The following is a 26,331-nucleotide window of genomic DNA, read 5'->3' as shown; positions in this document are numbered from 1 at the left end:
TTGATTTCCCTTATGTAATCCTGTATATTTGTAACATGCAGATTCTTTTGTTCTCAATAAAAACTATGTTCTTAAAGAAATTCTTTAGCTTACGAAAAAAAGAAAATTACAATTACTTCCAGTTCAAAACACAAGAATAAAAACCTAGTAATCTCACTCAAAATAAATAAATAAACTTTTTTTTTTAATATCTGTTTTATACTTTATTATCTGTTCTTGACAAAAAAAAAAAAAGGAAAAAAAATTATACAAATACACACACAATTTATTAAATTTTTTTTACAATTTTTAAATTAATTCTTATACTATTGAAATGATTTTCTGGTTAATAGTCAATGGTAAAACTACACTAAGAAAAACAGAAAAGTAAAAAAAAAAAAGCAAAAAAAAAAAAAAGCTATTTGTTTTATTCCAAGCCTGAATAGAACTGGGAGCTTGTATTTTGTCTTGTGAGTGAAGGAAGCGAGCACAGAGCTTTCTTTATTTCGGGTCTTGCGTGATGTATCATTCCCTCCCCATGGATTTAGTGAAAGCTGATACCATTAGATGTAGCCCTCCTACTTATCTCCCCCTCCCACTCTTTTCAGCTTCTGTGTTTCTGGTGAGAACAAGCTAAATTCACAAGACCTGCTGGAAGAAAGATTCAGACACACACAGTGCCTCTCTGCTGCATCAATTTCACTTCAAATCTTCGCATATTTGTACGACACAGCTGAACAAAATTGATATGCGTTACGCGGGACTGGAGCTGTCTTCTGTTAAGCGGGTTCCAACAACAATTTAAAGGGATTGTTTGGGATCTAGTACTGCGACTCATCAAGCCCTCGGAAGTTATGCTTTCGAGACACCTGCGAAGACAACCTGGGAAAAGAAGTCTTCCGTGACTAATGCCTCATTCCTGGTAGACAAAGGAATTGTCAACAGCAATGGCCGTTCAAGCTGCAATAATGAACCATCACTTTATGCCCTTGTATTTTCCGGGATCCCATGTGGGTTTCGAGAAAGGCTATCATGAAGGGGTTGAATTTCTCGGTGCTGTTGAAACCGGTGGTGACTATAAAGAGTCTAGCAAGGACTTGCTTAGTTTCATCAACTCAGCTTCCAGCAACATCAAGCTGGCCTTGGACAAACCTGTAAAGTCCAAACGGAAGGTCAATCATAGGAAGTATCTGCAAAAACAGATTAAAAGATGCACAGGGATGATCGGTAATGGCAACCCAAGCCAAGGGTCTCCTAAAGGACCCTTAGCATCACCCAGCAGCACCAGCCCTCAAAGCTATCACTGTAAACCACCTCCAAAGAGGGACACCACCCAGACCAACTTGCAAAGCAAAAGTCTAGCGGCCCTGTTTGACAACACCAAGGAAGTTCGTGGAGAAAGATGCAAAAAAGTTCCCTTGAGGAATCGCAACCTTCCTCCCTCTTTCTTCACTGAGCCTGCTAATTGTTCGTCAGGGCTTCTGTCCAATTCTGTTGCAACTTTAAAAGAGTTAGAAAAGGGCAGTCAAGAGACCATGGAGTATTTTGACCTGTTGGACTCGGATTACAACAACATGATCTCAGAGCAAGAGATCATTCAGGGAGCGTCAATGAGGATACACCAGGACATCACAGCGGAGCATTCTATGTATGAGCCACATCATTTGCTAAACGGGATCCTTTATTCTGACCCCTGGAATCCATGTAATCTCATTAAAAAGAGTCCCGTGGGAACTTGCAGTGCGAACCCCAATGATAATTCGAAATGCCTACCAATGCCAGGGATGGTCTTCACCGGTAATGGTGACTCGAGCCTTCCCGCTGCGATAGAAGACAACTGTTCTACACTGACTTCATTTACTCCCTGCTACACTGAATGTTCCTTGCCCCAAATGTTTTACGACTATAGCTCAGGATACAACAGAATTGGCTATCCTGTTCTGTAGATGAAAATACTTCTCTAAGTAGCTTCAGCAGAGAGGTGTGCAATAAAATAGTCAATGCAAACTAGTGACAACCCTAAAAATTTTGGACAGATGTCTGCAAGTATAAAGTTAACTATGAAAAAGACACTTTTGTTTACTTTACATTTTTTAAAAGTAAAAATTTTTTTTTTTACTTTTAATTTTTTTTTTACTTTTAATATAATAACATAAGCTATTATATGTATTATATTCCTGAATAAAACATGGTTTCAAACTACAGAAAGCCATATTTTTATTTCCAGGAATGTATATATGTAAAATCATATAGGGGTCTATTTAGACCTGTTTTCACACTATATTCACACAACTTTCAACCATTTTTATTTAAATCTAATTAGAAAAATGTATGGAACTTATAAATCCTGTGAAAACATTTATAAATAGGTCCCCCGAAGGTCCATTATATATTAGTTTGTCTGTGTTTTATTTGTATATATATTTTTTTTATTTTAATTTTTTTTTATTTTTGTTGATTTATTTTTTTGTTGCCACAAAGAAATGACATGTTGTAACCAGATCTGATAATCAATGCAAAATCATATGCAATAAAGCTTAGAGCTGCTAGAACATCTGTAGATTAAATGAGGTTGGTTGTAAGAGATGTAGCATATTTCATTTATCTGGGTCTAGTTGCTTAGTTATTTAGTATTAAGGTAGCTCAGAGAGTAATTATGGTGTGCAGAGCGCAGTAACCCATAGCAACCAATCAAATTTTATTTCAAAGTTGTCAAAGCAGTGAACGTTATTTTAAATTGGTTGCTCTACCTTGCTGCACTTTGCTCTTTGTTCTTATTAAAGTCTGGCATGTGGTAAAAAAGCAGTACATAAAAAAATACTTGACAATCTTTAGGGACCGCTCAGGGGTCCCTGAAAGTGCTTCATACCCAATGTTTTGTCTACTGTGAACTTTTGACCCACAAAAAACAATATATTATCTTTATGGATGAATTCAACTGCGAACAATTGTGCATTTGTTGTATTAAGTTAATGGTAAAGAGTCATTTAAAGTTTATTTATAGATTACTAATTTGTATTCAAGTTAAAGTTATATAAAAAAAAAGGCCTTGGGGCGTTTTTTATAAAAGTTAGAAATGGTTAGCTTGCTGCTTATTCTTTCATTTTTTTTTTTTTAATCTTGCAATTCAACCTGTTTATAAAAACTTACTGGTGAATCAAGGTTAAAGGTTCCATTTGCCGGTTCTCGCTTTTAGATTGAATTATTTAAAAAACAAAAATACATTCTATGGAAAGATGCTGCCGTTATCAAAATGAAAAATTCAAAATTTGCAAAAAATTTTTGAAAGAAAAAATAATAATATTGGTGTGTGTACTATGAAGCTTATGTTTGATGTTTTTATTTCAATCTTCCATTTTCCAAATTTTTTATTTTTTTTTTACAAAAATTTCCCAGTTTTGTTTCCAACATTTACAAGCTAATTCGCTATTTTTCTAGTTGACATCTGATTTATAAATGAAATGGAAAAACGATCTATGAATTCCCGATAGACAACCAGCAAAGCGAGTTTTTACCATGATTTAGGTAGCATCTTAACAGAGCCCTACCTATAAATTAAAGTTCTGTTTTTGAATAAGTATAGATAAATATAGATTCGTTGAAGCAAAGTGTAAACCAAGGGTGTAACTACAGGTATCAAAGAGAATGAAACTGAGGAAAACGCAACACCTCTGGGGCTACCTCATACAAAATTTATTGAAAACAGTAATAAGTACAAAAATGTACAAAAATGGCCATGCTTCATGGGTAATCCTGTCTAAACCTGCGTAATCCCACTGAAAATTGTCCCCCAATTAAAGTTCTGTTTTTGCATAAGTATATATTTTATAACACGTGTATATCCGTTGAAGCAAAGTCTAAACCAAGGGTGTAACTACAGGTACCAAAGAGAACGAAACTGAGGAAAACATAAACCTGCGTAATCCCACTGAAAATTGTCCCCCAATTTATGGGGGATTGGGAGGGGATATAGGGGGATGGTTTTTATGGTGATTGCGCAGGCTTAGATGGCATTATCCATTAAACATGGGCATTTTTATACATTTGAATTGTTTATGCCCTGTACACACGGTCGGACTTTCTGACAGAAAATGTGCGATCGGATTGTGTTGCAAGCCGAGTTTGGGCCAAATTCTGTCTGAAAAAATCCGACTGATTTTGTCGTCGGAATGTCCAGCCGTGTTGTCAAAAGATGTTGTATGGGGTAGCCCCAGACATGTCGTGTTTTCAATGGTACCGTTCTCTTGTGTACCAATTGTTTACCGGTGGTGACATCCACCTATCTTCTAGGGTTGAACACCTTTATATTAGGTGCATTCCCCAAACCATCCTGTATAGTTTGTAGTTAGAGGGTGTAACAGCCCAGGCGGCTGCTATAGGGGCCTAGGTGGAGGGAAGGGTCCTGCACATGCCTGAAAATAGATTACAAAGAAAAGGAGTAAGAACTACGATTGAATGATCCACCCACTTGTCTGAGTTTGGCTCTAGTTGACCAAAAAGGAGAAACTCCTCCACTTTGCTACATAGCCTAGGTTCAGAAGATGAAGCTGAGTCTCTGCATAGCTGTTACTTTTGAATTACTCATTCAGATGGCCTGGTTACAAATATTAGGTGTTTATGTAGCGTGGCCATCAGTGTAAAGGGGTAATAAAAATAGCACCATGCATGATTTTAGTTATACCTCTTTTGTAACCACGCCATGGTGCTTATTCCCCTCTTTTATTTCAATTTGCACTTCATAAAAGTTATAAAAGTTTACTGTTGAAGTAAGGCCAATGGTTCTATTCACTGTTTTTCATTTTTTTAAAAAAATTTTATGCATTTTATGGAAAAGGTGCTGCTTTCTAGAAAATTAATAATTCAAATTTCACAAAAAAAAAAAAAAAAAATAGGAAAGAAAAAAAATATAATGGTGTATGTTATATGAGCGAGCAGGCGCTGAGCCTCACGCGTCCGGCTATGCTGCGTGGACTGTGAGGAGGTTTCGCTTGTGGCCGCGGGTCCCGCAAACTCCCTGCCGGCCAGCCTGCTTGGAGGTGTGTCTACCTCGGCCTGCCTCGCGCCATGGTAGAAACAGCAAAGTCCCGGGCTGGCCAGCCTGACGTGTGGGTAGGCAGAGGAGACTTTATTTAAGATGGAGGTTCTGGCAAAGTCCCGGCCAGGCCAGCCTGTCACGCGGTTTAACGCTTTTAATACGGTCTTTAATTTTTTTCCAAAATTTTTAACAAACATTTGATAGTTTTGTTCCCAACATTTAATAGCTACCTCGCTATTGGAAAGCGATCTGTGAATTCTGACTGAGAACCATTAAGGCAAGTCCTGACCTTGATTTAATTTGCATACATTTTTTTTACCCTTTGTATGTATTCTATGGAAAGGTGCTGCTTTCAAGAAAGAGAATAATTAAAATTTTACAAAAACTATTTAGGAAGGAAAAAAATATATATAATGGTATATATCACTTGAGCCTCTGGTTTGACACTTTTGATACAGTCTTCCATTTTTTCCCAAGATTTTTAACAACAATTTGCCAGTTTTGTTCCCAACATTTAATAGCTACCACCATTTTTATTATTTTAGGCTGCCCTTCAATGCAGTAATAAACTATGTACACCTTTTCATGAGACAATGCTTGTAGCACGTGATGGAGGCCAGTTTATTTCAGATACCCCTTGCTGTGGATATAATTATAATCTGTTCCCCCCCAAATTATAATCCTTTTGAAGTTACAGGCATACCCCACTTTTAAGTACACAATGGGGTTTATTTACTAAAGCAGAAAAGTGTAAAATCAGGCTCATTTATGCATAGAAACCAATGAGCTTCCAGATTTTAGTACAAAAGCTTAATTGAACAAGCTGGGGTTAGAAGCTAATTGGATTCTATGCAGAAGTGAGCCTGATTTAGTAAATAAACCCCATTGTGTACTTAAAAGTGGGGTATGCCTGTACATATTTTTCTTTTTTTTTAAAGGGCTAAAATATTTATTTTTCGATTTTATTTTATTTACAGCACTTAAAATGTAAACTCTTTCAAAAATGTACCTTTTCAGGCAGAAGTAGTTCCTAGGGTACTTGTGCCAGTGGTTGAAAAACTCTGCTCTGATGCAGGAATATTCAGTTTATGGAGCAATGGAGCCAAAAAGCACTCCATTAAAGCAGGGGTCTCCAAACTATGGCCGGACCACATCCACTACAAAATTTTATCTAGCCCCAAGCTAAGGTCAGTAGCATATACTAAATGGGCACCGATTGAGGATCAGGCTCCATTCACAACTAGGCGGTTTCCAGAATTGCGGCAAAAACGTGTGACGCGTTTTTGAAGTTATGGCATTGCAATCGCGTCCTGCGCTTTGCCGTGATTTGGAATCAATTCAGTTCAATTCAAATCGCCCAGGTGTGAATGGAGCCTTAGGGCCAGCAGAGGCAGCCTATGTTTTTTTGCTTCTGATGGTAAGGGTGGGCTCTGATGGAGACCCTGATGTAAGGGGGGATTCTAATGGGAAACCTGATATAAGGGGGAGGATGCTGATAGGCAACCTGATGTAAGGTCAGAATCTGAAGGGGAGCTTGATATAAGGGGGGGGGGGGGGAGTGACCCTGATAGGGCCCTGATGTAAGGGGGGAGAGCTCTGATGGGGATCCTGATGTAAGGGAGGATTCTGGGAACCCTGATGGCAAACTCAATGTAAGGAGTCACTTTGATAGGAACCCAGATACAAGGGTAACTCTGATAGGAAGGTATTTTTTTAATATGGCCCTTGTATTGAAAACTTTGGAGACCCCTGCACTAAAGCATAGGTCTGCGCACCTAACGAAAAATTAAAAGCCAGCAACTACAAATACTGCAGCTGCTGACTTTTAATATATGGACACTGAACTGTCCAGGGAGCCCGCGATAATGGCATCTTTGGATCGGCTGTCAGGTGCAACTGCCACCATTGCTGGTAAAGGAACATTTTGGCTTCACAGCCTGTTCCCCATTGTGCGGTGGCAGAGCAAGGAGGAGGGGTCAGAGAGACGGGGCCGCTGGGCCAATTAGAAAGCGCAGTGCACTTCACGTATGCGCAGTGGGGAACCAGCTGTGAAGCCGAAAAGGCTTCACTGCCGGGTTCCCTTACCGGCAATGGTGGCAGCTGCACCCGACAGCCGATCAAAAGATGCGGTGCTGACATCATGGGCTCCCTGGACAGGTCCATATTTTAAAAGTCAGCAGTAACTTCCTATTAGAGTTACCCTTGCATCTAGGTTCCTATCAGAGTGGCCCCTTACATCAAGTTTGCCATCAGCGTCAACAGAATCCTCCCTTACATCAGGGTCCCCATCAGAGCTCTCCCCCCTTTACATCAGGGCCCTATCAGAACCCCCCCCCCCCCCTCTATAGCCCAACCCTGGTGTGAACCAGGTCTTAGGGAGACAATAATGTCCTATATACTTAAAACGGAGTTCCACCTCCAGTGCCACATTTGGCACCTTTCAGGGTGGAAGGGGGATCTATCAAACCCCCCCCCCCCTAAAAGGTGGCAAATGTGGCACTGGAGGGGGGGAGGAAAACGAACAAGAGGAAGTTTCACTTTTGGGTGGAACTCCGTTTTAAGTATATAGGACATTATTGTCTCCGTAAGGCCTGGTACACACTTATTTTAGTGCGTTTTTTATTTTATTACCTTTTTTTAGTGAGTTTTCGAGTTTTGCAGAAACACAATCCAGTCCATTCACCATGGTTTCCTATGGGTCACGTTCACACCTGTGCATTGTATGGAAAGGGCCGGGGACCAGCAGTTTGTGTATTTGGTTCCAAAGACCTCAATGGATTAAAAATGTGTATTGAAAAACGCAAAATGGAATATAGGTCAACTGCAACCCACATAGGTGTGAACCAGGTCTAAAACAGAGGATGTTTAGATATTATCATTTTCAACAAAAATGTAAAAAAGATTTTCTGAATTCATTTTAGGACAGTGGGTAGTTCCATGCAAATTTTTCCCTTATGACCCTCTGGCCAACTATGCATCCAGACCTGCTGTTTTAAAGTACAGAAGTGGCCTACAGTTGTAGATTAACTTGTTCAGATCCGCGCTACAGCCGAATGACAGCTACAGCGCGGATCTGCTTTGCTGGGAGTCCATCAATAGATGTCCTCCCCTTTGCACGCTGGCCATGCCCCCCAATGAGACTCGGGGGATCACAGATCAGAGTAAGGGGTCGATCCCGACCCCTTACCAAGTGATCACCTGTCAGCCAGTGACAGCTGACCACGTGATGTAAACAGAAGATCGGTGACTTTTTTTTTCTTCTCACGCTGACAGCGTGAGGAGAAGAAAAAGCCGATCGCCACCTTCTGTTGAATGGACACCGGTCCCAAAGAGGAAGAGACGAAGCTGCCTTATATGTGCCCACCAGTGCCGTTTGCCAGTGCCACGAATCAGTGCCCACGGTGCCCACCAATCAGTACCCACAGTACCCACCAATCAGTGCCCACCAGTACATAAGTTCCAGGAATCAGTGCTGCCTATCAATGCCCATGAGTGCCACCTAACAATGCCCACCAGTGGTGTCAATCAGTGCCTCATCAGTGCCATCTAGCAGTGCTGCCTATCAGTGTCACCTACCAGTGCCGATCAGTGCCCATGACTGCCACCCATCAGTGCCCATCACTGCCACCCATCGGTGCTCATCACTGCCAGCTATCAGTGCCACCTATAAGTGCCCTTCAGTGCCACCCATCAATGCCCTTCAGTGCCGCCCATCAGTGCCACCTTTCAGTGCCCACCAATGCCACCTATCAGTGCCCACCAGTGCCACCTCATCAGTGCCCATCAATGCTGCCTTATCAGTGCCCATCAGTGTCGCCTTATCAGTGCCCATCAATAAAGCCTATCGGTGCCCATCAGTGCAGCCTATCAATGCCCATCAGTGTAGCCTCATTAGCGTACATCAATGAAGGAGAAAAATTACCTGTTTGCAAAATTTATTAACAAAATATAAAACGGCTTTTTTATTTTGTTTAACAAAAAATAAAAAACCCAGAGTTGATCAAATACCACCAAAAGAAAGCTCTATTTGAGGGGCAAAAATGATAAAAATGTCATTTGGGTACAATGTTGCATGACCGCGCAATTGTCGTTTAAAGAGTGTCAGCGCTGAAAACTGAAAATTGGTCTGGGCAGGAGGGGGGTTTAAGTGCCCAGTAAGCAAGTGGTTAATTCACCCAACTTGCATACAGCTGCTTTGAGATTTTTTCGGTCATTGTAATGAAAATTTTTTCCGTTTTATGAAATATTGTACTAAGACCTGACAGACCGCGCCACGCTGTGTAGGCTAAATGTTTAAAGTGGACCTAGCACCAGATATATATTTTTCTTGTTAGTAAAGGCTAAATAATGTGTAAGTGTAATACTTCTAGGTATTTATTAACTCTTACAAAGACCCCAGTGCTCCCCCTGACAATGTCATCCTCTCCTTTTCTCCTCAGAAGGCCATCTTTGCAAAGTCACAATACTGCCTAGGCCTATTAGCCTAGGCTTATGATAGCATGCACAGCTCTCTCTCTCTCACTCTTGTGAGAGTTTGTCAGGAAGGGAGAGGGGAATAAGTCATAAGAGGGCCAATGAGAGCTGCAGAGCTGGAGGTGTGCCTCTGTGTGTTTTCTGTAAATCCAGGAAGTGAACAGGCAGCAGCTTCAGCTGCCCACAGTTAAAATGGCTGCAGCCAGACTCAGTGGAGGGAGATTTCTGCAGCATATTTGGCAAGCACAGAATCACAGTATATATAAAATAATATGCAAAGTGGTTGGAGAGAAGCCTCAGAATGGCAATGTTTTTTATTACAAATTATGTGAGCAGACTGCAGTTCCTCTTTAAATGGCTGGTCAGGACCCCAGTTGCTCTGAGAAGATGTCTAAAAACCTTCTTGTTTGTAATGCAAGTGCACATGTACAGTTGCACAATATGCCTGTGATTGCACTGTTATGCAATAATGACGATCGGACATTCCGACAACGTAATCCTGGGATTTATTTCCGACAGATGATGGCTCAAACTTGTCTTGCATACACACGGTGACACAAATGTTGTCGGAAATTCCGAACGTCAAGAACGCGATGACACGTACCACAAGCTGAGAAAAATGCAGTTCAATAGCCAGTGAGGCTCTTCTGCTTGATTCCGAGCATACGTGGAATTTTGTGCATTGGAATTGTGTACACACGATCGGAATTTCCGACAACGGATTTTGTTGTCGGAAAATTTGAGAACCAGCTCTCAAATTTTTGTTGTCGGAAATTCCGACAAAAAATGTCCGATGGAGCCTACACATGGTCGGAACAAGCTCCCATCAAACATTTGTTTACGAAAATTCCAATCGTGTGTACGTGGCATTAGTGTAGATGACAGGAAAAATCAAGAGAGCCAGTCAGAGTGTCTCTGTGCCTTGTGAACCAATAATAATGACCACGTAGTAGATTCTGCTTTTGCTATGTTTTTGCTTTGTATAGTAAAAAATAAAAACACCAATGGTGATTATATATCACCAAAAGAAAGCTCTGTCCAAATAATAATAAAAAATATACACACTCACACACACACACACAGACACACACACATTTATATAAATAATTTGGGTCCAGTGTTGCACGACTGAGTAATTGTTCTTCCAGCTATCAGCCACGAAAACGGAAACATGACCTGGACAGGATGGGGGTGAATTATGTTGGTCTTGAGGTGGTTAAACAGGCACAACAGTTCTACTTCCTAAATGCCCCCCTTCAGTGAAACTGTGAATGCAACATTAGTAAACAGGACGTCGTGTTCTACCAGTTTGTACTCTTCAGCAGAGTGACAGTTCGCTGTCCAGCGTCCAAGTAAATCTCCAAAGCTATCTGGTCATAGCAATGGGAGCGATTCAAACATCAATTAGGCCTCATTCACATAGGCATAACCATTTCACAACATAAGAAGCTAGAGGAAAGATCCTGTGTTTTAGCGGTTTATACACTTGACTAGGGTAGCCAGATAACTTTCTTCCCCAACACTACATGTAAACCTTAACTATTAACCTTAAAATAAATACTCGGACACCTGCTTGGATGAAAATGGCCTCAACAGCCTTTATTTAAATAACAATAAAAAACTAAACTTTATTTTAAATATTTTAATAATACCGAACTTGTAACAACTTCCAGTTACCCAAAAGACCCTAAGGCCTCTTTCACACGGGGCGGATCAGTAATGATCCGCCCCGTGATGATCCGTTCGCTCAGCGGGGATCGCTCCGTTGTCCCCGCTGAGCCGGCTGCGGACAGGGCGGTCTCCGCACACTGTGCAGGGACCGCCCTGTCAGCTCTCCGCTCTCCTCTATGGGGATCGGATGAGCACGGACCGTCTGTCCGTGTTCATCCGATCCGCTCTGCAGACGGATAGAAAAATAGGATTTCCTCCGTCTGCAGAATCGGACTGTTGCGGAGGCGGAGGAAATCGGGTGTCTGCGGATGTTCATCTGCAGACACCCGCTATCCCATAGGGATGAATGTACGCCCGTATTTCATCCGCAAACGGATGGATGAAATACGGACGTATCATCCGCATGTGTGAAAGGGGCCTAAGTGCTTTTTTGGCTGGTCAATGACGACCCCTTTATTATTTTGAGCCTGTGATCCCCTCTTCGTCAGCATCTGTCCCCAGCCGCCAAACTTGCCTCGAGGACTCACTAACTGACCACAGACCCCCAACACATGTTAGCCATTAATCTGGACTGACACCAGCCCAAACACAATGACTCCATCTCTGGCATGGGTCCCAACCTTTTTCAAATGACCCTTGAATTTCTACATATATATTTTCATATATATATAGCAGTCGCCAAGGACCCAACGCCACACCAGGGGCGGATCCAGGGGGGGGCCAACGGGTCAATTGCCCCCTCCGAGAATACCGGCAGCTGATGACAGCAAGGCCGGTTCTGCGGGTCCAATCGCGGCCGGTTCCGCGGGTACCAGCGGGCCGGTTCCGCGGGTCCAATCGCGGCTGGTTCCGCGGGTACCCGCGCGGACGGTTCCGCGGGTACCCGCGCTAGGTGGACGGGTGAGGGGGGGGGCAGCTGGGCGGCTTAGGAGGGCTGCTGGCCAATCAGGAAGCCAGCAGGCAGGGGAGCAGGGAGATGACATCCTCTCTCACTGCCCTGCATCCCTCCAGTTCCGCCCTCACTGTGTAGGAAGCTGTGTGCAGCAGAGAGATTACATCATCTCTCTGCTGCCTATCTTCACTCTGGGACCCAACAAAAGACCACCTTAGCAGAAAAGTGACACAGTAGGTGACAATCCGCAATGTGTGGCAGGCTACGTGGCAAGTGGCAATCCGCAATGTGTGGCAGGCTACGTGGCAAGTGGCAATCCGCAATGTGTGGCAGACTACGTGGCAAGTGGCAATCCACAATGTGTGGCAGACTACGGGGCAAGTGGCAATCCGCAATGTGTGGCAGGTGACATGGCAAGTGACAATCCGCAATGTGTGGCAGACTACGTGGCAAGTGGCAATCCACAATGTGTGGCAGACTACGTGGCAAGTGGCAATGCGCAATGTGTGGCAGGTGACGTGGCAAGTGACAATCCGCAATGTGTGGCAGGTGACGTGGCAAGTGCCAATACGCAATGTGTGGCAGGTGACGTGGCAAATGACAATCCGCAATGTGTGGCAGGTGACGTGGCAAGTGACAATCCGCAATGTGTGGCAGGCTACGTGGCAATCCGCAATGTGTGGCAGGCAACGTGGCAAGTGACAATCCGCAATGTGTGGCAGGTGACGTGCCAAGTGGCAATCCGCAATGTGTGGCAGGCTATGTGGCAATCCGCATCTGGTGGCAGGCGACGTGGCAAGTGACAATCCGCAATGTGTGGCAGGTGACGTGGCAAGTGACAATCCGCAATGTGTGGCAGGCTACGTTGCAAGTGACAATCCGCAATGTGTGGCAGGCTACGTTGCAAGTGACAATCCGCAATGTGTGGCAGGTGACGTGGCAAGTAACAATCCGCATTTGGTGACAAGTGACGTGGCAAGTGACAATCCACATTTGGTGGCAGGCGACATGGCAAGTGACATCCTCAGGGCTCCCACTGATTCTGCATTATGGTGAGTTGAACCATTTAATTTTATATTACAATGTATTAATAGAAATAATGCGCTTCAATCATCCTGACACCATAACAACCATGGTGCCGTAATGATTGAAGCGCAAATACCAGCCATTTCCCATTTAAATTGCCCCCAAAAAAACATATTTTATAGCAGTGCCCCTCCCAAGATTAGACTCTGGATCCGCCCCTGCGCCACACCCCGTAACGACAACACTACTAATCAAACCACTATCTATTATTAGGGAGGGCGGGCGGGAACGTCTCTCCTCGCTTGCTGACCCCCAACTGCTGACTTGCCCCACCCTGGCACATGGAAGAAGGAACCACACTCCTCCCCCCCTTGTGACCATCCACCAATGGGGTAAGTACGCCTGCATCCCAAAACCACCCCCACGCTGCCTTTTCTTAGCCCAGTCATTCCCTTGCACCCTGTCATGTATGTCCTGCGCTTCCTTTTTAATACAGCTCCGTACATGTCTTGACTAGGGTAGCCAGATAACTTACTTCCCCAACAATACATGTAAACCTTAACTATTAACCTTAAAATAAATACTCGGACACCTGCTTGGATGAAAATGGCCTCAACGGCCTTTATTTAAATAACAATAAAAAACTAAACTTTATTTTAAATATTTTAATAATACCGAACTTGTAACAACTTCCAGTTACCCAAAAGACCCTAAGTGCTTTTTTGGCTGGTCCCTGGCGACCCCTTATTATTTTGAGCCTGTGATCCCCTCTTCGTCAGCATCTGTCCCCAGCCGCCAAACTTGCCTCGAGGACTCACTAACTGACCACAGACCCCCAACACATGTTAGCCATTAATCTGGACTGACACCAGCCCAAGCACAATGACTCCATCTCTGGCATGGGTCCCAACCTTTTTCAAATGACCCATGCATTTCTACATATATATTTTCATATATATATATATATATATATATAGCAGTCACCAAGGACCCAACGCCACCGCGGAACAAGTGTGAAACCTTACACTTGTGACCGCCGCCACGCCAGCAAAGCCCGGTGTATTCCATCTTTCAGCCCTAAGGCCCACAGATCAATGCCCACAGGGTTCAAATGAACCCCGTCACCCCTCAAATACCTCCAGGTGTCCACCTCCAGCTCCCAATGACGAATGACCACCCCTCCATTCCGGGCCACAAACCTTCCCACCTCCTTGTTTACCTTAATCCTGGTTTTGTTCAGTTTTTCCCAGGACCGAGCCCCTCTCCATGACATGCGGGCCACTATATCCGACCACACCACCGTCATGTCTGGGAAAGCGGTACGGAGCCTCAAGAAATCCCACTGGATATCCTTGATCACCTGTCGCATGGGTCGGACCCCCAGATCATTGCCCCCAACATGGAGCACCAGAATATCCGGGGACCGGTCCAAAGCAGCAAAACGATGTACCTCGGGGACTACCTTATGCCACATCATCCCCGGAATCCCTATCCACCTGACCGTGCCTTCCTCCCTGGCCACCCTGAGTTGTCTACCTTCAGGCCTGACATCTGCCCTCCTGGCCCCACAAAAAACAAAAGAATGTCCCATTATCCAAACGAGACATCTTGGGGGATCTGAAAAGACATAACCAAAGGAAAAACATTCAAACCCATCAACATTATTAATAGACAAAATTAACAAAGCAAATCAGTACAACAGTTGTGGCCTAACATATAACCGGTACCTATTCCCACCGACCTATCCTCTTAATGACTTCCGACGGAAGTCCCCATCGAGCTGCTTCAGTAGCCGCCCCTATCCTAAAAGAGTGGGAAGCATACTCACCCGAAGGAAAACCAGCCGCCTTCAGACACTTGCGAAAAACCGCAGAAAATTGGAACCTGGACAGGCAGGATCCATCCTGATGTACAAACAACGCCCCCTCCCCCGGTGGGCGGAGTGCCAAAAACTGCTGCATCGCCGTAACTGGACAAAGCTGCTCCTCCACCCCTTGAAACAACTCTACCCAGGCCCCCTGTCCTTCCTGATCCATCCTCGACTTCCTAATCCAGATCCTTACCTTCCCTCCTGAGCACTGGACGTCACTCCACCGCAGTCCACCAGCCACCCTCCTGGACGGCGAGACTAGCTCCCCAATTCGGAAAGCCCCAAAGAACGCCAACACAAATGCCGCCCTAAACAGTACTACCTCGAAACCCGTTGAACACACCTCCCCCAACACTGACAGGACTGACCCCAGCACCGCAAAAGACACAGGGCACCTGGAGTCGCGTTTGTGGGAACCCCTTCTGTAACCCCGCAGAGCCCTGCGGACCAGAAATGCCTTTGTGACATCCACCCTACCTTCCATCTGAAACCAGAATGCCAACGCAGCCATCTTCCGTCCTATGGCTGCCCCAGACACGCCTCTTGCATGATTAGCACATACAAAGATCAACACCAGCATCTCCATCCCTTCCGGGCCCCCTGTACCTCCTACCTCATTCACCAAGACCAACCATTCCTGCCAAACTTTCTGATAAGCCTTCCACGTTCCTGCGCTGAGAGACTGTCTGATCAATCCTGCGGCGACTCCAATGCAGCCGTCCACAGCTCCTGCGGGCACGGTTCCCCCTCCCGACGTGCCTCCGGTGCCAATGTGCGAAACGTGTCCCACTGGAAACGAGACAAAGCATCCGCTAAGCCATTGTCGACCCCAGGGATATGCACAGCATATATAAACGCATTTATGCGCAAACAGCAAAGCACCAAGCGCCGCAACAATCTTATCACCAGGGGAGAAGAGGCAGAGATGTTATTAATGGCCATCACCACCCCCATGTTGTCGCAATTGAATCGCACCTTCCTGTTCTCAAAGACATCCCCCCACAACTGCTAAAACGATGGGGAACAATTCCAGCAAGACTACGTTTTTGAGAAAACCCGCTTCCCTCCAACTCACCGGCCACGGACCCGTGCTCCACCTACCCTGACAGTAAGCGCCATAGCCACCCGAACCGGCCGCGTCCGTGAACAAGACCAGATCAGCATTGCCGACCGGCCCAACCTGCCAAATGGCCCGCCCATTGAATTCCGCCAGAAAGGAATCCCAAATCTTCAAGTCTTCCTGTAACTCCCTCGTCAACCGCACAAAGTGATTCGGCATGCGCACCCCCGCCGTGGCAGCCGCCAATCGTCTACTGAAAATGCGCCCCATAGGGATAATCCTGCAAGCAAAATTCAATTTGCCGAGCAAGGACTGCACTTCCTTCAAGCAAAGCTTACGCTTGCCGCTGGCCATACTCACCTCCTGTCTCAATGGCACCAATTTGTCCTCCGGCAATCTACACTCCATTGCCATCGAATCAATCGTGATTCCCAGGAAAATCAAGTCCGATTTTGGGCCTTCTGTCTTATCTGCCGCCAGGGGGGATCCCAAATCTGTTTGCTAAATGCTGAACCGTCCCGAGCAAAATGCCGCAACAACTAGAATCAGGGGGGCCTATGCATAAAAAATCATCCAAATAGTGGATAACAGAACTCACCCCCGCAACCTCCCTAACCGCCCATTCAAAAAATGAGCTGAACTGCTCAAAATATGCACAAGAAATGGAACATCCCATCGGGAGACACCTGTCCACGAAGTACTCCCCCTGCCAGCAACAACCCAACAAACACATGCTCTCGGGGTGTACCGGCAACAACCGAAAAGCCGACTCCACATCGGTTTTCGCCATAAGCGAGCCCCTACCATATCTTATAACCCACGCTACTGCCGCATCAAATGATGTATAAGTAACCGCACATGCCTGCGGGTCAATACCATCATTAACCGAGCCGCCCTTAGGGTAGGACAGATGATGAATCATCCTGTACTGACCCGGTTCCTTTTTTGGAACAACACCCAATGGGGAAACAACTAAACTTGGCAGCGGAGGATCCACGAACGGGCCCGCCATCCGCCCTAACACCACCTCCTTGGCCAATTTGGCCGACACCACCTCCTGATGGAGACGGGCCGACCTCAAATTATCCGAGATCAGTGGCACCTCCCGCACCTTACTCGGAATCCTAAACCCTTCCCTAAAGTCAACCTCCAAAAAACTGCGCCACCGCCCTGTCCGGATACCTACTTAGAAAAGGAAGCATCCTTACCAGACTCACCGGCGTCATCCCTTTTTCCAGCGTTGTCCCCTGGTCGACCCTTGCCCTGCTTAAAGCATCGCAGGAAGGGGTGGCTCCCGCTACAGCCTGAGCACTCGTGCTTGTATCTGCACGATGTCCCAAAACGGCACGTTCCTTCATTGAACTGCCAGCAGACCCCTTTCTTTTTAGGGGCCGGCGATCCCGCGGAGGAAGCGCCGCTGGCCCCCCCTGGAAAAAACTGACCCGACCCTCTCGAAGATGTCATCAACTTCATCCAAAGACTAATGTCTTTGTGATCCCATCTGATGGAGGGGCGAACTGCCTTCCGCTGACGAAACTGTTCGTCATACCGAAGCCATGCCAAACCCCCATAAACCCTATGAGCCTCACTGATCGCCTCACTTGCAAAAATCGCAAACGCAAACGCTTGCAACCAGTTTGCAAATGTGCGCGGGATTAACCTATACCTCCTCTTCTCTTCCTCATCCTTTTTACTCTCATCCGGCTTCACCCGATCCAAATTAAATTTCTCCAAGGGGAGCAGGGAAAAAATTTCCCCAAACTCGTCCTTCCAAATCTTTTCCCGCACCTCCTTCTTCAAATGAGCCCCTAAAGGGCCCTCAAAACACACATATACCTCACAACGTGCTGCGTCCGCTAAACGCACCTTGTCCAAATCCTTGTCTCCTGCCTCCGATCCAGTCTTGGTACCCCCGGCGTCCTTTTCCGTCTGCGTCTCCGTTGTCACCGACACCGACACCTTCTGCGCTGTTCCACCCCTACCTGACGGCCCCCCCACCACTGCAGGCGGAAGAACCCACGGCGTCACCGGAGCTGGGGGTCTCACCTCCCCCCGTCCAATCGCCGTAGCAGCTCCCTGAGGGACTCCCACAACCCCTGAGACCCCTCCCCGCCCCTTGCCTGGACTGAGCACTGCCCTCCCCCATCCCCCTCCCCCCCACAACCTCCCTGCTCCCCCCCTTAAGACCCCCCCCCTCCCCCCAATCCATCCCCGCTCCCCCCCCTTACACCCCCCCTCGCCCCCTACAACCCCCCCGCCCCACAAGACAATGCAGAGTGTGAGCACTCACCAGGCTGTCCCAGGCGATAGGAACCTCCAGCCGCCCCACCGGACACTCCTGCAGCCTCCTGGGGATCTTCAGACAGCTCTCCTTCCTCACTGCTGCTGCCAGCCCGGTCCACTGATCGTTGAGACTGCTGATGTCCTTCAGGTCCTCCTCTCCCCCTGGGCACTGCAGCGCTGGGCAAAGGAGAAAAGCTGTCATTCCTCAGATTACTCTGTCCAGGATTCAAAAGTGGCGCCGAAACGGTGATGTCATCAAGCCGCGCCGCACTCCCGTCCACCGCACAGGCATTCCTACGGCCAGCCCTCCCAGGACCCACACTGAGCCTGGAGGCGGGGCCTCCCGACCGACGTGAAGCACTGGCGCGATCCTGCACACTGCCAGCAGCCAAAATGGAGACTCCACGAGGTAAGCCCCCAGCTGCCTCAACTCCCGCACTGGTGCCCGCATGTCTGCTTCTCCCCCGGCGGACCGCCCCCCCCCCCCGACCGGAACATCGCCGGGGGGAGCAGCCGAATGTATCTAAACCACGGAGGTGGCAGGAGGGGGTGGGGGCCCGCCGGCCCCCCGAACCTCCCCCCCTGGGACTTTGCCGTGGACGGGGATTCCTTCCAGGCCCCCCGCTCGATGCCCGGGGTGTCCGCTCGGCGGGGGGGGGGGCTGAAGGGGCCCAGCTGGGGCTCCCATAACGGCGTCGAGTCCTGGGGGTATTGTCTGGGCTCAGGCGCTCCAGGGGTCTAGACCTCCGAGCACGCATTTGGACAGGCCCTGCTATGGAAGGAAACTGTCCTACCCCCTGCAACGTGGCAGCAATCTGGCCCTGAAGCCACTCCGTGCTATGAGCCTCCGCTGCTTCCCTAAGCTGCGCCCAAAGATCCTGCAACCCACTCATCCTAACTAACCTCTCTCTATCTGCTTGCAGGACACAACGTCTCTCCTCGCTTGCTGACCCCCAACTACTGACTTGCCCCACCCTGGCACATGGAAGAAGGAACCACACTTCTCCCCCCCTTGTGACCATCCACCAATGGGGCAAGTACGCCTGCATCCCAAAACCACCCCCACGCTGCCTTTTCTTAGCCCAGTCATTCCCTTGCACCCTGTCATGTATGTCCTGCGCTTCCTTTTTAATACAGCTCCGTACATGTCTGTACAGAGGTAACATTTGTGTACTCTTTACATGCATTTAACACTACAGCATACATAGTCTGAGTTGATTTACGCTGCTGATTAAACACTATCAATGCACTATGTTTCTGCTGAATACATCCTAGCTACCTAGCTGGCTGAACGCATCCTAGGATAGTAGGTAGCAGGTGCTGCCTACATCCTAGCAACCCAGGACCTGAATCCTAGCAACCAAGTACACTAGGAGGCAGGTGTCATCTGTGTGCTAGCAACCTAACATGTTAGGTTGCAGGAGTCCTTGGTCCCAGTCCTTAGGTTGCTAAGGTGCAGGTCCTAGGTTGGTAGGGTGGAGGCAGCACCTGCAGTATAGCATCCTTAGATACTAGGACACAGGCAGGTCCTGCTGCCTAGAAACCTTGGTTGGCAAGTCACAAGCAGCCTCGACAGCCCAGAGTCCTTAGTTTCTAGCACACTGTCACGAGGGCCACGTACCTGATTTGAGACCAAAGTAGTGGGGAGGCCTCCCTTGCACCTTGGGTCTTTAAAGCCTCTGAAGATGGAGACAGAGACTTGGTGGGAAGGAACACCGAGTGTCAGGGGTGCCAAGGGTGTGGAACATTGTGCAAGCCTTAGTCCGGGATATGAGCTGAGATCAAGTCCAGTTGGGCAACAAAACATAAAAGGGTTAATCAGAAGAAGAATAGTCGAGATCCAAGCCGGGGTCGGTTCCAACCTGGCAGCTGAGTACAAAAGGGGCAAAGAAGTAGAATGGTTAAGGTACAAATCCGAGGTCAAAGGCAAGCAGCAATCAAAAGTAGTTAAACAGATTTCTAGATCAAAACAGGTTCAGACAGATCACACACTAGCACAGGGACAAGGGGGGACTGAAGATAATGCAGCAATTTGGCAGTGTCTGGGCTAGGCTTATATGGGGAAGTTTGAGGTCACTTCCTGTGCGTCTCCTGGGCATTTTCCCGCCTTTTTCCATCAGGTTGATGTCACTTCCTGAGCACATCCTGGGCATTTTCCTGCCCTTTTCCATCAAGTCTTCTGCGCAGGTTCGGGTTGGTGCCCTGAGGAATCATTGGCGCATGCTCAGTTGGCATGGATATCCTCTTGCGGCAAGGCGCCATTGGTGCATGCATAGTAAGCCGTGGAGGCTTACAGACACAGGTTCTAGGTTGCTAGGATGTCAACTAGTATCATTGGTTTCCAGGACACAGGCCGCTTCTGACACCTAACATCCTAGGCTGGTAGGTCACAGGTAGTCCCTACAGCCCCGTGTCCTTGGTTGCTAGGACACAGATCCTAGAATGTTAGCAAGCTTTGGCAAAGCCCTGGCATTCCCTACTCTGGGAGGCACACAAGAGATAGGGGCCTTGCACACCAGAGTCTCAGAGCTTGTTTTAGGCGTGGGCAAGTTTATGGGTTTGGACAAAGTTAGGTCTATTGTAGTCGGGGTTTCCGTGCATGGCATTTCACTCCCCGAATTTAGGGCCAGCCATTTGGAGACGCTGCAGGTTGCGGCAACATCATTGGTGTTAGCCCAAAGCATCTCCTGCGACATAGTCTCAAAGAGATCATCATCTCCAGTGTCAGAGAGAGAGTCCAACTAAACAGTTCCTCACAGTCCCACCCAACACAATGGCCCCAGATCTCTCACCATCAGTGTTGGCAGACCTCTCTGATGTGACCTCCTTTCTCTGGTCAGGTTGAGGCAAGCTCCTGGAGTGTCCTTGACTGCAGCCGCAGGAGGACCTGGATCGCCCCACCTTCTCCAAGGCAGGCATGGTTGTGGCAGTCATGGTGGACGATGCAGTGTCCATGACCTCCGGAGTAGTTCCTCCGACGATGTCAGCAGTAGTAGTGGTCACATCTCCATCCAGAGTACTGACAGTGACAGGCATCACGGCTGTGGTGTCACGGTCCCTACCGTGTCTTTTAGACAGCCAGGCGTGGTCGTGCCCCAAGTGGCTCTGGGTGGTATTGAACTAATAACTGTTTGTTTAGTGCTCCTGTTACCTTACCTCTGAGCTATACCTCAGTTCCTTTCAGTCTGCTTTCCAGCTTTGCACAGTTCTGCATAAAATGCTAGGACCATACTCTGGATCTTGTTGTTTAGTACCTGTCACTCCTGGATCAGCTGAGGCAGGTTACCTAATCAGCTGGGTATAAAACGCTGCCTCACTCTAAGGGCTTTGTCAGTTCTGTCTCCTGTTTTGCCTAAGGCTCCAGTATTCCTGTGCTCCAGTTACAGCGTTCCAAGACTGACTCCAGCTTCTGACCCTGGCTCTGCTTATCGTTTATTCTGACTTCTGGAATCCCTGACTACGACTTTACTTCGACTATCCCTTGGCTATTCCTGTCTAGCCCCCATGCACAGATTCACAGCCCAGGTAGCTTATCTCTTTGTTACCGTGGGCTGTGTGTATTTGCAAGGGTGAGCGTACATCTCTGCACCGTGACTCCAACCTAGGTAAGCCCTCACATGTGGTAGGCCTCACTAAGGGAGTATAAGCAGCAGACTCCTCAGTGACCACGCCTGTGGCCCAGTCCACGCGGTATGCCCTCGGCGGCACGACAGGCTGCTCCACTCAGAACAATTACTCCCGTACAGCGGGCAAATGGCTGGGGACTTGTGGCCAGTCCTGCACACCTTCCACACAGCATCCGGGGGGCCTTGATGTCTCCCGAGGTGTCTAACAAGAAACGCCCTTGAAGTGCCAGACAAATCCCCGTTTCAGTTATCACAGTCCCTGGAAGTCTCACACTTGCAGAGATACCCACAGCTGGCATTCTGGGTCTCATGGCAGGCGACGTTCCTGGAACTCCAAACTTTTTCTTTAGCTTTGCTTCCGATACAACGCATAAGCTTCCTCCTCTCTCTCCCACGACACTCAAGCGGTGCCTTGTGCAGGGCAAAGTGAAAGGCAAGACTCCTCCCACTGGCTCCTTCGGTCATGCAACTCGCAGGCTTTTTCCAACTCCGCCCAGAGCTTGCGCGCCAACAGTGGATGCCAATCATTTTGCTCATAAAATGGTGTAGTCCAAATATTCAACCCTCTACCCTACAGTAGCCACGTACACAGTTCTTTCGTTGCGAGGGGTAACGGCAAATCCCGGACTCGAGCCCCCACATATAGAACTAACCCCAGAAGGAGCGGCTGATTTAATTGGGCTTACGTTTGCCTTCTTGACCTCGTGTATGTCTAGGGGTTTCTCGAGGTAGATGGCCCAAGAACAGCAGAGACTGATGCCAGATCCGCTTGAAGGATTTTTATTTGCAAAAAGAATATATGAACACAGTCTCTCAAAGTAGGGTTAGAGGGTTTAGGTAGGAAAAATCCAGGTACTCTTGAGCTAAATCAAACAGACAAAAGAGTCTCTCACATACAGCACGAGATGAGATTCGCTTGGGGTCTTTCAACTTAGCCTCCAGGCTCCAGCTAAGAAGCCAACCTTTGCTGGCCTACTCACGAAGTGTCCTCCCCTGGATGCTTCTACAAGTGATGGGCCTCTCCACAAACCGAGATGGCACCGGACCACCTTAGAATCCTTCTTTCAGTTACTTTGCCTCGGGCTAGCCAGCCCAGAGACTTAGAGTCGGGTGGATTCGCACCCCAGGCCATGAGAGCCCTGGGGGCTGGTCAGGAGGACCAGGACCAAAACAGCTAGCAAGCACTTCTGGACCGGAATCCGGAAGCACGTGATGTCAGCACCTTAAGTACCCTCTCCCAGAATGCACAGCAAGAGTGACACTCCCACTGGGCTGGTTCTGAGAGAGAACTGACACTTAATGCACCCAACTGAACTGCGTTCTAGCACCTGCCAGGGATGATAGCGCCACCTATGGTTTAGCAGAACACAATACAATCCAGCTAGACTGGTACTGAGGCCAAAATTTTGAGTAATTAAACCCAAAACCAAACTGCGGTTCCAGGAAGATTAAATGCCAAAAACACATAGCGCATGCTCTTCAGGAGCCGGCGCTACACCTATGTACTGGCCTATCTAGAGGAAGAGATCCAAGACAAGGAAACACAATGGATAGATGAAGCTGTGCAAAGTTTCCTTCGGATCCCTTTGCAGGTGGACTTTCCAAAGTTGCCACCCAAGATAGCCCAACAAGTTTTACTGACACCATATGGATTACAGATATGTGCTTTGTGGAATTTAGATGCTATGCTGGAAGTCACTTCACCCTTGGTGCAGAAATTGTTGCTAGTGGGGAACATTCCTGTTGGCTGTATTGCTGGTACTGTGCTGGATTGTATGCAGACAAGAAGGGAATGTCCTTTATTATTTCCATTGACACCAATGCCTGGGAGTAGGAGGAGGGTGTACTTTATGACGTCCACTGACAACAAAGCCTGGGAGTAGAAGGGGGGTCCTTTATTACGTCCACTGACACCAATGCCTGGGAGTAGAAGGAGGATGTCCTTTATTACGTCCACTGACACCATGCCTGGGAGTAGGAGGAGGGTGTCCTTTATTACGTCCAATGACACCAATTTCTGGGAGTAGGAGGAGGGTGTCCTTTATTACGTCCAATGACACCAATTTCTGGGAGTAGGAGGAGGGTGGCTTTAGTACTCCTACTGATGCAGATGCCTGGGGGTGGGAGGAGGCTGTCCTTTATTACTTACACTGACACCAAGGCCTGGGAGAAAGAGGAAGATGTTCTTTATAATTCCCACTGACACCAGTGCCTTGGGTAGGAGGAGGGTGTCCTTTACTACTCCCAGTAACACCAATGCCTGGGGGTAAGACACCAATGTTAGGTGGGGGTGACACCTGACATTAATACCCATTGAGGTGTCCTTTATTACTCCCACTGACACCACATTGTACCAATGGTGGCCCTGCAGTCAGAATGGAGAGTGAGGCCTGGTTCACACTAGTGTGATTTCAGATGTAGAAAATAAAAATAAGTTCCTGGATGGCCGCACGTCAGAGAAATGGCATCAGCTATGAATAAGCGCCAGAACAAGCGCGTTATCTTTTTTTATCCTGTTTTTCCATATTTGATATATGACTGCATTTGGATGTCATTGACCAACAAAGATGCCATTTCTCTGACGTGCGGCCATCCAGGAACTTCTTTTTATTTTCTACACTGCGCAGAGCCAGCACCTGAGTGTCTCATTAGGGTCATAATTTGGTGGTGTGTCTGAGAGGCTGGAGTGGTAATCCCTTTGCGTGTGATTTCAGATGTGTCACGCAATGTCATTTTACTGCTTTAAATGCGCTGGTATGATGCAGTGCCATTTGGCAGGCACCTCGATGCACCTTGCAGGTGGGTATGCATTGCAGTGCAGTGTTCGGTAATGCAATGTTTCTCATTTCCAGTCCTCAAGTATCCCCAACAGGTCAAGTCTTCAGGATTTAGTTTCGTTTTGCGATGAATGGCACAACACACAATCACATTTAACAAGATGTTGTAGTAAAGCAACATCGTAGTGTGAATAGGTCCTTTTTGTCTTTCACTGCTGACTGTCACCCACCGCTTACCCCGACTTGTTCATGCCCCGACTTAGTTGGGATAGGCGGAACACTTTGGTGGGAGTGGGTCAGCCCAACCTCTTGACCTTTGGCCTCTGGGGAACATGCCTGTTGACGTTTGACCTTTGGAGGAGGTCCCTATTCCAATCCCTGAGTCCTAATCTTGTTCTTCTAGGGGAAACCCTAACCCCTAATCACTTCTACATGATGGATCACAGTACATACCTGCCAACATTTGGAGATGGAATGAGGGACACCTACTAGCAAATGTATGTAGGCATAGGACACGCCCCCTGCCACACCTGCTTAAAGGAGAATTGCCCCCCAAAAAAGGTTAATTAAATCCAGAAGGACTTTTTTTTACCACTATTATTCCTTTATATTGGCTTTAAAAAATTTACAAATGCAGCAATTTAGAAATCAGATGAAAGGTTTAGCACTGGGAAACACTTTCTGAAAGATAAAACGTGCATTTTATATACAATTATATAGTTCAGACCAAAATGAGAGACAAATGAGGAGGAATGGGGGACAGAGGGACATTGCTCCAAATCAGGGACATTCCCTCCAAATCAGGGACAGTTGGGACCTATGATAATTTAAGCGCACATGAATGTAAAACTAGAATCCGTCTTGATTTTATTTTCAGAAGCATAACACTGACCTCTTGTGGAGAATTGCATTATTACAACAAAATACAAAATTCTCAACATTTGAGTTGCCTTTTGGCTCTGCTGCAGAGCAAATGTTTTGTTAATTTGTATGGCTGTTGGCACCGGATGAAGTCAGTACACTGCAGAAGGGCTGACCGAAGTATTAGGGATTATTTTGGTAGTTAAAGTAGTACATTGTTATTTTGAGGGTTGTACAGTATAAGTGTTTGGGTTTAGGTTGGGGTTGAGGGGATTAAAGTGACACTAAAGGTTAGTTTTAAAAAATACTTACCTCCACTGTGCAGCTCATTTTGCACAGAGTGGCCCCGAACCTGCTCTTCTGGGGTCCCCTGGCGGCTCTCGCAGCCCCTCCCTACATCAGATAACCCCCTAGGAGAAGCGGTCTCCCGAGGGTTACCTTACGGGCTCACTCCCGAGTCCAGCATTCGGCATCCATAGAGGCCAAATGCAGGACTCGGACCGTGTCCCCCAGGACACGCCTCATTGGATTTGATTGACAGCAGCGGGAGCCAATGGTTGCGCTGCTATCGATCTATCCAATCAAGAGCTGAGAACCTCGGGGCAGAGATAAAGGAGGGTCCCTGTGGGTCAAGTTCGAGGGTTCAGGTAAGTAAAACGGGGGGGGGGGGGAGTGCTGGGAAGCCGGTCACTGACAGGTATTTTTTCACCTTAATGCATAAGATGCATTAAGGTGAAAAAACACAAACCTTTACAACCCCTTTAAGTTTGACGGTTAA

At 47.3% G+C, this 26,331-nt stretch overlaps 1 protein-coding gene across 1 annotated transcript; it reads left to right on the top strand.

The window, feature by feature from the left end:
* Positions 1-576: 576 nt before the first annotated feature.
* Positions 577-2,917, top strand: FAM181B (family with sequence similarity 181 member B). The gene has a single exon (XM_077451394.1). It carries the CDS (start codon positions 927-929, stop codon positions 1,923-1,925), a length of 999 nt encoding a protein of 332 aa, XP_077307520.1. The 5' UTR covers positions 577-926; the 3' UTR covers positions 1,926-2,917.
* Positions 2,918-26,331: the final 23,414 nt, after the last annotated feature.

Source organism: Lithobates pipiens, unplaced genomic scaffold (genome assembly GCF_037356315.1).
Source record: "Lithobates pipiens isolate NorthernLeopardFrog02 unplaced genomic scaffold, aLitPip1_a1.2 Scaffold_23, whole genome shotgun sequence".
In the NCBI taxonomy this organism is placed as follows: domain Eukaryota; kingdom Metazoa; phylum Chordata; class Amphibia; order Anura; family Ranidae; genus Lithobates; species Lithobates pipiens.
The sequence above is the reverse complement of the archived record's forward strand: the minus strand, read 5'-3'. Positions and strand labels throughout refer to the sequence as shown.

Excerpts from the sequence above, each read along its gene's own strand:
- FAM181B (XM_077451394.1), top strand. The coding sequence starts at position 927 with ATGGCCGTTCAAGCTGCAATAATGAACCATCACTTTATGCCCTTGTAT.